The 13,256-nt window shown below is 37.5% G+C and overlaps 1 protein-coding gene across 1 annotated transcript; it reads right to left on the reverse strand.

Annotated features, from left to right (window-relative positions):
* Positions 4,813–11,478, reverse strand: LOC109229285 (NAC domain-containing protein 40-like). Its single transcript, XM_019394673.1, has 4 exons — positions 10,995–11,478; positions 7,223–7,482; positions 6,285–6,557; positions 4,813–5,596 (listed from the first exon to the last, which is right to left on the reverse strand). The coding sequence occupies exons 1-4, from the start codon at positions 11,257–11,259 to the stop codon at positions 5,126–5,128; spliced, it is 1,269 nt and encodes a 422-aa protein (XP_019250218.1). The 5' UTR covers positions 11,260–11,478; the 3' UTR covers positions 4,813–5,125.

The raw sequence follows: 13,256 nt of genomic DNA on the forward strand, positions 1-13,256 counted from the left end.
AGATAAAAGAATCTCACGTAGAGCATGCTTATGGGTCCTAGACTACCCGAAATTAACATAATAGTCGCTACGCACGGACTCTCGTCACTTAGTGCGTACGTAGCCCCCACAAATATTAGCATTTAATTCAATTATTATACCTATGGGGACAATTCCCTCTTACAAGGTTAGAAAGGAGACTCACCTCGCTCCAAAGTGTACTCCAAATGCCAAGAACAAGTCCAAGCCCTCAATTCGGAGCTGAACGATCCCGAACTAATTAAACGACGTAAGAACTAGTTAGTATAGACTCATAAGATCGAATTCTAGCTATTTAAGCAATTTCCCAACCATTAACACAAGTTTCCCAAAATCCAACACCAGGCCCACGTGCCCGGATTTCGAAATTTTTCGAAGGAAGTTGTTCTCTACAACCTAAAGATCACTAATATATGATTTCCAATTAATTCCATAACAAATATTGTGGTTAAATCCAAGTTTTATTAAAACCCTAGGTTTAGCTCTAATCCCTTTGATTTCTCCAAATCTTTAGGTGTTAATCTACCCAAATCTCGAGTATTAAACTTGCATTAAGTAGAAATAACTTACCTCACGATGCTATGTTGAAATCTCCTCTTTGAAAGCTCCCAAATCGCTCAAGTGTAGAGACAAAATGAAATAAATGGCCTAAGTCCCGTTTTTAAAAGCTGTGTCCAGGTCTCTGATGTCGCATTTGCGACACCAGGCTCGCAATTGCGAAGTCGCAATTGCGACAATATGTTCGGAAATGCGAACTGGGTCTCCTTCAGCCTTGATCGCAATTGCGATAGAGGGGTCGCAAATGCGGACCCTGCTGGGTTTGCAAATGCGAAGCAAAAGTCGCAAATGCGACCACTGCCCCCAGCCAGCCTCATCGCAAATGCGATATTACCTTCGCACTTGCGAGACCTGCAGCAGCAGCAAAACACCAGAAAACTGGTGTGTTGATCAATTCCAAACCCATGCCCGAAACTCACACGAGCCCTCAGGGCTCCACTCTGAATGCTCCCACAAGTCCAGCAACATTGTACCAACTTGCTCGAGTGATCAAATCGCCGAAATAACACCTAAACCCACAGATTCAACACCTAAACGCCTAAAATCCTTAAGAACATCCAAATTCCTATCTTTACAACTGGACGTCTGAATCACGTCAAATCAGTCCCGTTTCTCACCAAATTTCACAGACAAGTCTACAATATTATATTGGACCTGTACTGGGCTCCGGAACCAACATACGGGCCCGATACCAACGTGATAAATCATTACTTAGTTTATTTAAATCCTTAATATTTCAAATTAACAATTTTAAATAAAAATTCATTACTCGGGCTAGGGACCTCGGAATTCGATTCCGGGCATACGCCCAGGTCCCGTATTTTCCTACGGACCCTCCGGGACCGTCAAATAACAAATCTGGGCCCGTTTGCTCAAAATGTTGACCAAAGTCAAACTTAGTCTTTTAAGAAAATCTTAAGGAATCACATGGGCATATTTCACCCAAAACTCTTCCAAATCTCGAACCTACCGTCCCTGCAAGTTATAAATTAGCTAAAGCAAGCGCGGGAAGTTTTATTTAACGGAACGGGGTTCAAAAAGGCAAAACGACCAGGCGGGTCGTTACAAACAGATAGCCAAAAAATAACTAAAAGGAAACAGTAGCAATAAGCAGTAACAATAGCAAGATACCAAGAAATAGAAGTGAAAGATAGTAGGAAAACAGTAGGGAATAAAAGCAATCTAAAAAGAAGAAAACTAACAGACCAACATTATTACCATTGGTATAGAACGAAAGAAAAAGCTCGACTTCCTACTAGCTTTCTACCCTAATTCTTGACCTCCACACTCTCCTATCAAGGGCCATGTCCTCGATCAGTAGTCGTGCCATGTCCTGCCTGATCACCTCTCCCTAATACTTTTTTGGCCTCTCTCTACCTCTTCTCATACCCACCAAGACCAACCGCTCACACCTCCTTACTAGGGCATCTATGCTTATTCTCTTCACATGTCCGAACAATCTTAGACTCGCTTCCCTCATCTTATCTTCCTCGGGAGCCACTCCCACCTTCACTCGGATATCATCTTTCCTAATCTTATCCAACCTGGTATGTCCGCACATCCTTCTCAATATTCTCATCTCTGCTACTCTCATCTTCTGGATATGAGAGTTTTTGATGGCCAATACTTTACCTCATACAACATAGTCGGTCGAACCACCACTCTGTAGAACTTACCTTTAGGTCCCAATGGCACATTCTTATCACACAAGACGCCGAATGTTAGCCTCCATTTATCCACTCTGCTTTGATACGATGCGTGACATCCTCATCATTCTCCCCATTCTCTTGGATAAGAGATCCCAGATACTCAGGGGCGGATGCACCTTGGTGTAAGCGGTGTCATCCGACACCCCTTCGCCGGAAAAATTCACTAAACATGTGTAAATTATTAATGTGTACAAAAAATATATTATTCAATAAACAAAAAGGACACAATTTTACATATACTTCTCGTTAGCTCTGCTGGGTAGTTGCTACATTTTTTTAGGAGAGGTCCTGGATTCAAACTTCAGCAGCTTCATGCTGAGTAAGATTTTCAGCGTTTTCTGCTAAAAAACTTATTTTCCTCCAAGTATGTTCCATGGTAAGTTTTCTTTCTATTTTTTTCTTTCTATCTTTTTCCTGGGGAAAGATGAAGTTGGTCCGAACCCTTTTTTTCTTTCTATCTTTTTCCTGGGGGAAGATGAGGTTGGTCCGAACCCAAATTGTAAAGTCAAATAATGAAAGAGTTTTTCAGTGATTGCTTAGTGTTATATATAGAAAAGGTAGTATTTACTATTATGTCTGGCAAGAATATTCTGAATACATTTCAAAAAATAAAAACTTGTCGAGGAGGGTTGTAGTATTATACTTTAATTAACTTTTTTTAATAAGATTCTAATTTGTATTATTTTTATGTGTATCGTGACAGTAATTTATATATTTGTTCACTTCATTAAATACGACACCGCTTACGAAAAATACTGCGTCCAGTAATTATATAGACCTTTAGCAATAGCAGTTATGTAGAGATCAAAGAATGAGTAACTGTTGATGGAACCAACATTCAATTCGGACTCACGCATGAAATTGATGGAACCATTATACTTAATGTTAGTAACGGTGGTCTGAAATAGGTTGTTGATGTCGGTAGTGAAATAATGAATTGAGTACTTAAATCGGGAGAGTAATTTCTAAGAAATACCACTTACTGAAGATGAAATTAAAACGCCGATTAAAGAAAAATCGGTCCTTGACGTCGCCGATTTGGAATGTGGAGCGAAGTGGAGATTTGGGATGGATGATCATTTACACATTCGTTTTGCTGGATCAAGTTTTCTAGATCATCTTCTTCGTCAGATGATTCTCCGTCCCTCATCATCTTGTTACGGATTTCAAATGTGCATTTGGCATCTTCGATATGTATTTCTTATACTCTACGTTGTCACTGGAAACAGAGGGGAGTGCGTGTTTTTGTTGACACTTGACAGTGAGCTAAGCACAATGATAATATCTTTTTGGTGCGTGGTTCTGTCAAGTTAACAATTGTTGTTCGTGATTTGTAAAGAATTTCTAAGAGGGAAGGGTGTGGCCCAAGGAAGTACTACCAAATTAATCATGAGAGCGCAGCAAATTATCGTTTGTCGATATAAAAATATGACCCGCCATATTATTTGAGAAAGCTTCAGGGAAAGCACCATTAGAAAATTTGCCCCTTCCCTTAGTTTTTAACTTGATTTTGTTAGTGAGACTAAAGGTGCTCCACTTTAGCAAAGTTAAGAGATTAAAGATGCTCTGGGTTAACCATATTTGAAGGACAAAAATAAACCTACTTCCATAGATAAGGGACACTTTTAGTCAAAAACCCGTTTTTACATTATCCGTTTTCGACTCGACCCATATCCAACCTGACCCGCCCGCTTGCCACCCCTAGTTCCTCGTAACATGTTAAAATATCATGGTATAGCCAGTTTTCACACTGGTCAATGAAAAATAGCCAGCGTTTATCAAGTCAATGAAAAATAGCCACTATTTTGCTGCAACAGGGATCGGTCCAGTATAATATACGGGAGTTCTGGTGCATTTGTGTACGAACTCCAGCATATTATGCTGGACCGGTATACTTTGCTAACTCCTGTAAAATTTGCGGGAGACTGGAGCACCAGTGCTCCAAACTCCAGTATATTATACTGGACAATTATACTTGCTGGAACTCCCGTAAAATTTGCGGGAGTTCCAGCATAATTATGCTTGAACTCTTGTAAAATTTGCGGGAGTTCCAGCATAGTTATCCTGGAACTCCCGTAAAATTTACGGGAGTTCAAGCATACTTATGCTGGAACTCCCGTAAAATTTACGGGCGTATTTTTCCGGATTTTGAACAGTGCTTTCGCTCAGATTTAAAGTGGCTAAATTTCGATGACTTTTGAAACTTGGCTATTTTTCAACGACCAGTGGTAAATCTGGCTATTTTTGAATTACTCCCTCGTAACATTCCTGACTTGCTAAAACTCATAATAACTGTACTTATACAATTCTACAACCCCTTTACCATCCTTCCAAAATTGGGGAGTAAAGTCTAAAAGACAACACTATGAAAAGCCAATAATCAGTCATAAATCCCTATCCAGTTCTTAACAGATTTCCAACATAGGACTACTAACAACAATATGGTAATGTAACTTGAACTTCCATTTGGCAAGTCTAAATTAGGAATTCTTTCAAGGGCTTACAAAACCAGCCTTCCCAACATATGAACCCAAAATTGGTAATTGTTCATACAGAAAAATATGAAGAGCCGCCGTGCGACGGCGGGGTATTATACAACTAGATATCTTTACAAGGGCTTATACAAAAATGTAAAGTTAGACAGCACCCTAAAGTTCTGTTACTACTATACAACTATACAAATTTACAAGGTGTCATCTCTAAATTTTAGTTTTGCTGGAAAACTGCAGATCATAGGGGACATAAGCCGCCAAACTTCTTTCAACTGCTACCTTTTCGTGCATATCAAAAGTTGAACCAATTTCCTCTGAACTGCCACCCGAAATACTATATAAAGAGATCTATGCAGGTCTGGTATTAACTTCAGCTGGAGTAATAACAAGAAGATGCCTAAGCCATTTTACTTGTGGAAGTCCAAACATACAAAGAAATATGACCAGTAACGCCAAGGAAACCAGAAGCAGAGGTATCGACCATTGTTTTATTCTTCTTACTGGAATTATGTTAATCCTCAAATGTCTACTGGAATCCACAGCACGGCCGTTCTTCTTATTAGCTTCATATGCTTCAGATCTCTCTACTCGACGGGGCACTATTTCCGTTTGTAGTCTTAGTCTTCGATTAGCAGTACCCTGGAAAGGCAGCCTATGAGACATTAGATCTTGGGATTCCTCGGTTGATGAATTTGTAGATGAGTCAGGCTTCCTATTGACTATTGGCAACAGATTGTATCTTGCCTTATATGAAGAATCATCTAGCTTAACGATATCATCTTTCATTATATCAGCAAAACAGTCCTCTTCATCACAATCCTGGAATTCAAAACACCAAGATATTAGGACCCGAAATATTGACATGGTAGGCACTCAAGCATAACGAGTCATCAGGATTCAGGTCTGGATGAGAATACAGATAAACAGAAAGAACGGCTTAGGGACGACTCGAATGGTAAGACTGGCAGAGCTAGGAATCTCATTAAGGGGGTTCAAAATATAAAGAATTAAATATACAAAGAAATCAAGGGATTCAATATCTACTACTGCTACTACTACTACTACTACACACACACATATATATAATTTTGACTTATTATATATAGTGTCATTTTCGGGGGAAGGGGGTTCGCGCCCCCCGGCTCCGCCTATGGCTTAGTCCCCTCATCCTACTTCTAAAGATAGATAAAAAAAATGGAAATGGACATCCCTCCGAGACTGCATATGTAATAGAATCATTTTCAGGTAAGCCAATGTCGGGGCGAGGCCCGGCTACCAATGCATTATGACTTGTTGCAGGGCTATTCTATTGGATTTTACTTTAGCAGAATCAGTTTCACAATATGGTGGATATGCTTTAAACATATAGTTAAAGAAGGGGGCTAAGAAGACAGACAAAGTTGTTATTTGAATTAACATCATATTGTTACTCAATAAACTATCTCAAATATATAGGCTGACACTAGTACAAAAGGCAAGCTATATAGAAGTGAGGCAGAACCAACACCTTCCAGTGACTAGAGGAATGATGCTGAGGCAACTCTTTAGTCAGCTTATCGGAAGACCCAGATTCAATCTTCTCAACCGAATGAGAACTAAAACTGCTGCTACCCTCTTTTGAACAGCAATCCCCTCCATTTATCAACTCCAAACTGTCCAACTGTCCTGCTCCAGACAAAGCAGTGGCGCAGTCATTTGCCAGATGATTCCTTCTGTTTCCGTGGGTGTCATTCAAATGAAACTCATTATTCTTCCGGAGGCGGCAAACAACCACTGAATCCTGTATAAAACATGGAATCAGAATATCAAAATAACTTATATTCCTTCGCGTAGAAGATGTCATTTTAAGCAGCTGAGCACTGCAGCAAAGGAATTGTTTCATCGAGCATAATATTGTAACATAATCTGTAGAATACAAGATCTCCATGTTTGCAGTAAGTGGAAGAATTATCGAAACATCAATAAACAAAAAGTTTACCATATAGACATCTCAATTATCATATTTCACCATTAATGATTAACAGTGGTAATCCCTAACTTATGGATGATGCCTTGCTACTATGATACCACTTAAACAGCTTGAATAAAGCTCAACAATCCAGTAGTGAAATTTTAATCTTTCGTCAACCATGTTTTAAATAATAAGCAAACCAGTTTCCAGATTAAACTAATTGGATCCGTTAATAATTTAAACTAGCAGCCTCAAGTTTCTTTTTCACATTTCACAGAAAATATATCAGTATGCCGAGGCCTGCTAACACAAATAAAACTCCAGCTCGCATAATTAAGAAGATAACATCAAAAATTAGAACTACATGACTAACGTATCATGGGACTTTCAATTTCTTAAGTGACTGACTTATTAGCTTGCAGTTGTAGCTCAAAATTCAGCAGTTCTTAGTAAAAAGACGACGGTTCAACAGTTACCTTACAGCATTGTTATACCTGATAATAAGAGTTTCCAGTCATGCAATATTCATGCATTATCCATTGTGTTCTCTGTCCTTTCGGTGCCCTACCCGTGTGGAACACCAGGGTTCTTTTTGTGCCAATCATATTAGAACCAGACTTCACATTACGTTCTTTTCCTGTGGCCTTCCAGTAACCAGACTCAGTTGCCCTTTTACTCTGCGAGCCATTCGGGTATTTCCTTCCACGAGGAGAGAAGAAGAACCATTCATTATCTGATTGAACAATGGATTTATCTGGCAAAGCATGAATAAAAGAATGATCAATTAATGAATCAGAAAGATCGGGAAGAATGACGTCAAGAAAGTTACAAAGAAACACAGTCATCTACATATTTTGCTCCAAATAAGGTAAATGAATGAAATATTCTCCCTCCATCCAGTTCCAGAATATCAAATTCAGCAGACTTTGGGCTGATTTTAGACATTGTTGCTATTTTTAAAATAAAACATACAGATTTCGCATGATTCAGAAAACAACAACATTCGAATTTTATCACTAACCAAATTTCTGAATATCCAGAAGATAAGCTCGTTCCTTTTGGATGGAATAAACATATGCAAATATAGATACCAATAATCAAAGAAAGAATTTAGCATGAGGAGGAGCAGTTGGTGGCATTCGAATTATCATCTAGAGTAGAGAACAACGGAATAAATTGTCGCCAACTTCATTCAATGTCTCAAATTCCATTAATCGTTCTTAGAGTACACATGACGAAATGCAATTCTGAAACAAAGATTTGTCCACTGCATGTCTCTGTTTGCAATATGATCCAAAACTCAGTCAACCAAAAATGGAAGTCCTAGTGAAGATGCTATGAAGGTCATCCAGAAGTTTCTACTTTGACACAACTTGTTTTGATTTTGGCCATAAGACCTCTTGGAAATGGCGTTGACATGCACACTCGCAATTATCCCATTCAGCATGTATGACCTCACTTATGAGTTGACAAGATCTTTTTTACTGTATCTAATATCCTCTCATTCTTGAGGACTCAACACTCTGCACTAGTAGATATTTATTTTCTGGGTATATCAATACATCAATAGGGGAAGCAGGCTTAGTTGACGAAAATTGCTATACACGGGCACCATCGTGCATAATGACGAGGATTCATACAGCTAAAATTCAATGCTTCTGGTGTTCCTTTGGGGCGCTGGAAATCAGTTTGCAACTCATCATTTCCCCCTAATTTTAACTAGTATCACCTATTATCTGGCAGTTCCAAAATCTATACTATTTGGCCTTTCACGTCTCTCTTCTGTTGTCTTAACATGATACTTATGTAGTTTGATCCACTAAGAAATATATGAAGCTGTATTGTGTTGAGCATCTTACATCTCACTATATAGCTTCTTACGAGGAATGAGCTCGTCTAATCCGATCACAAAACCAAATTACAGATCTTCAATAACAATCACTTGGGAAAAAGTACGTGCACCTTATGTCCAAACCCAACTCCAGCTGAGATATTGACAAGTATTCGGTATAAGAGATGCCAAGAGCAAGAATAGACAGATGTTCAAGCAAGTAGTCTACATTGTTTTGGATTCTACCCCTATGCCATGACATCTGCAGGAGTATTCTTCCTAGGATTGTTCTTTTATCAAAACAAGCTAGATTTACTACCTTTTAATCGCAATGCAACTCAATCGCCCTAAAATCCAATTGAAGAAACGTGAACAGCAGAAGAATCTTATTGACTGAAGAGGGCGCGATTCTTTCTTAATGCGCGCACTTTCCCATTTACTTCACCAACACACGAGTATTAAAAGTTAGGAATAGAAAGAAGCATCTCAGAAGACAAGAGAAAACAAGGAGCACGGTAGATAGATTAAAAAATCTAAAAAGAACTACGACAATATTGTGAGAACACAATTTTATTTACTAGGAAAAGAAAAGGCAAAAAAAAAAAGGATGGACAAAAAGAAAACTATTAGAATCTCAGATCAGTTGAGTTGATATAGACAATTATACTCAGAAGAATCTTCATCAAACATCATGGATGTATCAAGATGATAGTTTTTGATATAAATGGGACAAAGAGATTGATGCCTTAACAATATTTGACGAGGATGAACTAACCTGATTTCAATCTAACTCTTACAAGGGGTCAAATTGACTTAGTTTATCAAAGTAGGTCAAATGGGACAAACAGATTGATGCTACTGTTCTCACGCTAGTGACAGCTCTTTCATACATGTTCTTGTGGAATATACATATTCAATATGAATTATTGTCTTCTCCAACACCCACCAAAGGACCTTTCTTGGTACTCTATCATATGTTTTATCTAGGTCAATCAACACCATGTACATATCTTTCTTCCTCTCGCGCTATATTTCCATCAATCTTCTTAGCAAGAATGTAGCATCTGTTAGATCTAACAGGTATAAATTCGAACTGGTTCTTTGTCACTCTTGTACGTCCCTAAGTCTATGCACTGCCACTCTCTCTCAAAGTTTAATCATATGACTCATAAGTTTAATGTCATGATAGTTCGCATAACTTTGCACACCTCCTCTGTGTTTTATAATTGCATTCAAGGTACTCTTTCTCCACTTATCAGGCATCCTACCACTACTTAGTAGCATTATATAACTTGGTAAACTGTCCTACTCCAACTTTTCCAAGACACTTCTAAACCTATGGAGATAGTATCTGGACCATACCTCCTTTACCTCTGTCAACCTAATTCTACGACTGTAGCCAAAGTTTATATTACGCATAAATTTATGAAGATCCAATATGTTATTCTTGTGGTACAAATTAAATAATTGATCAAAATAACTTCTTCATCTCTCCTTGATCTCATTATCTCCCGCCAACACTTGTTTAGAATTATCTTTAATACACTTCACCAGGTTTAAGTCTTCATTCCGCTTCTCTCTCAGTCATACCACTTTAAACATTTCTTCTCCCCTTCTCGTGTCCCTAACTTTTGTTATAGACCACCTACAGCTTCACCTCGAGCTTCACTAATAGCTTTCTTAGATTCCTCATCTATCTCTTGTACTCTTCAAAGGCTTCGTCATTTTTGTTAACTTTCTATAACACTCTATTTTAGCTCTATTTTAGTTCTAACAACTCTCGGCACCTTCTCATTCCACCATTAACATTCGTCGAGATCCTAAACCTTTAGTCATATTTAACACTTCGCTTGCTACTTTTCTAATGCAACCTAACATTTCTTGTACTCCCTCCTCCCGGGGTTTTTCTTGAAAAGCTAGCTAGTTAGTACCCTTTAATGTCCATCACCAAATCCTTTGTCTCCTTTCTCACTCTATTATTCTTACGCTTTACATCCAAGACCACCAACCTATGTTGGGTGGGTATTGCTTCTCCTAATATAACCTTATTGTCCTTACATGTGGTTCTATCACCTCTTCTAGTAAGGATAAAGTCTATTTTACAAGGTAAAAATTGCAAAATTATTCTTTCTTTTAAGTAAATTTTAAATATCGTTCAACAAATCATCAAAAAATTAAAAAACAAAAGCCGCCATTTAATATTAACCATATTAACACGGTGCACTAAGCTCCAATTATGCGCGGGTCTGCGAAAGGGCCAAACCACAAGGGTTTATTGTACGCAGCTCTTCACCGCGTGTTTCCACGCTCGTACCCGTGACCTATGTAGAGACAACTTTACCAGCTATGCCAAGACTACCCTTCAACCATATTAACAATGTGCGAGAAAAGAAAAAGGAAAAAGAATAAGTGTGTGTTGGGGGGGGGGGGTGTACCTGGGAGATCCCAAGGTTCATGTTTCCAAATCTCAACTTCAGAAATAACTTCAACACATTTATCAGACCCTTCAACCTTCTTCTTCAAGTAATACGATATCAGCTCTTCATCTGTCGGACAAAACCTAAACCCAGGAAACATAGTAGAAGCTGTAGCTACTGAAATCTCCACATTTTTGTCATTACCATTAATATTTTCACTTCTTTGTACTATTTTTGTGGCTTTATTCTCATCTGTAGAACCTGATACATCCCCATCTTCCATTACACAAATAACCAAACCACCTTCTTCTCCAGCTTCTTAATCTCTGGTCTAGTTAAAAATTAAAAAAAAAGGTTTACAAGTATGAATAGTAAAAAGGGTGTGAGGAATCTTTGAAGAAGAATAAGAGAATCAATGGGAAAATTTAACCTGTGGGAAGATTTCTACTTTCGGTTACTTTTGAGAAAAGGAAGAAAACAGAAGTGAGTCAGCTGCTTTTTCTTTTGTAGTGGCCACGTTAGATTCACGTGGGAATTCCACATATACTTGTCTTTGATATTAGAATTACGTATTTAGAGAGTTGCATTTTTGTTGATTACATGGGGGTCCATGTGCCTACTTTTTTTCTTTTTTAAGGTAAAAAGAAAGAAGATAAATTTGGAGGATATTCAGGAAAAATCTTGCCTAGAGACCAGCTAGAGGCTAGAGATGTGTATATATGCTAATAAAGCTTTTACTGTTATAAAATAATAAAAGAATAAGAAGAGTAGTGTAGAGAAAAGTAGAGGGAGAGAATTCTTATTGATTTTGTGATGAATTACAATGGAATAGAACCCTCTATTTATAGGGAGAGGGTGACTTAGCCACCAAGTAATAAACCCTAGAATCTCTCTAAATATAGACATTCACCATAAATAAAATTCTATTTATAACACCCCCCTGAATGTCTATTCAACAGATAATGTGCCTCGTTAAAACCTTAACTAAAATAAAACCCAATGGGAAAAAAAATCTAGAAAAGGAAAAAGAGTACACATATCTAATAATACGCCTTTTGGTTGCCTCGTTAAAAACCTTCCAAGGAAAACTCAGTGGGACAAAACCTTGTAAGGGAAAAAGAGTGCAACGCGCATTAACTCCCCCTGATGAGAGCATCAATTCACATCTTTAAGCATTTGCATTCCAATCTTGTGCACCATCTTCAAAAGATCTTTGGTAGAGATTTGATAAATAAATCAGCCATATTAACTTGAATGAATATGTTGAACCTTGAAATCATCATTCTTAATAGATGTATTGTCTTCATATGATCTTGTTGGAATCGTCAGTTCAATATCTTCACATAGAGGTGAAAACTCTTGCTATCATATTATCATGCATATAGTTATAGCAAGATACATTTGTGCACAAATTGCACTGAGGGGGTGGTACTTCAAGATCAAGAATTGTATATGCTTCAAGCAACTTAAATCCTTCATGGATTGTCATATAAGTTAAGTCATATAAGTCATATAATAGACTTTAGATGCATATCAAGTTTTCATGTCATACTAGACATATAAGATATCGAAAACTGATTGCACATATAATTGACTTTATACTTTCAAGTGTTTGAACTACATGTTCAAAACTATATGTCTTTCATATGAAACCAATTCTATTCGAAATTGTTTCTCCAGACTTAAGATCCTCATATATATTTAGTGGTATCATAGATGTCATCGACGAACATTTTATATCGGTTTCAATCCATTTTTAATAAAGACATAACATAGAGATCTCTTCATTCATATATTCAGGTACCTAAATCTCTCATGAGATTTTATGAAGTGTTATGTCATGTGATCTTCTAGATCACTTGCCTCCTTTGTTATGATCATTTAGATCATGTGCTCATCTTCTTTATCAAGAAGTTTATTTGAAACCGATTTGTCTATATGCTTTAAGCGTACCATAGACTTTGTCCTTCTAGGACTTAATATGAGCATTTGCAATGAGAATATAGTTACTTTCTTTGGGTCAGCAAATGCGTCCGGCATGCTTTGCAATATATTGCACATGAATTATCCTTTATGAATTTCAAGTTCATATTATCTTATTCGAGGATCGAGATGTATAAATAATAATTCATTCCATGTAACTTTTTCTCAATTGTTTATCATGTCTCCCCCTCATGTTAGAAAAACTAACTTGGTACCTCAACTTTGAGAATCCATCTTTGTGCGTTATGGTGTTAATCAAAATATACACCGCACATCAATAATAATAAGATGGAATTA

Source organism: Nicotiana attenuata, chromosome 7, assembly GCF_001879085.1.
Source record: "Nicotiana attenuata strain UT chromosome 7, NIATTr2, whole genome shotgun sequence".
Taxonomy (NCBI): domain Eukaryota; kingdom Viridiplantae; phylum Streptophyta; class Magnoliopsida; order Solanales; family Solanaceae; genus Nicotiana; species Nicotiana attenuata.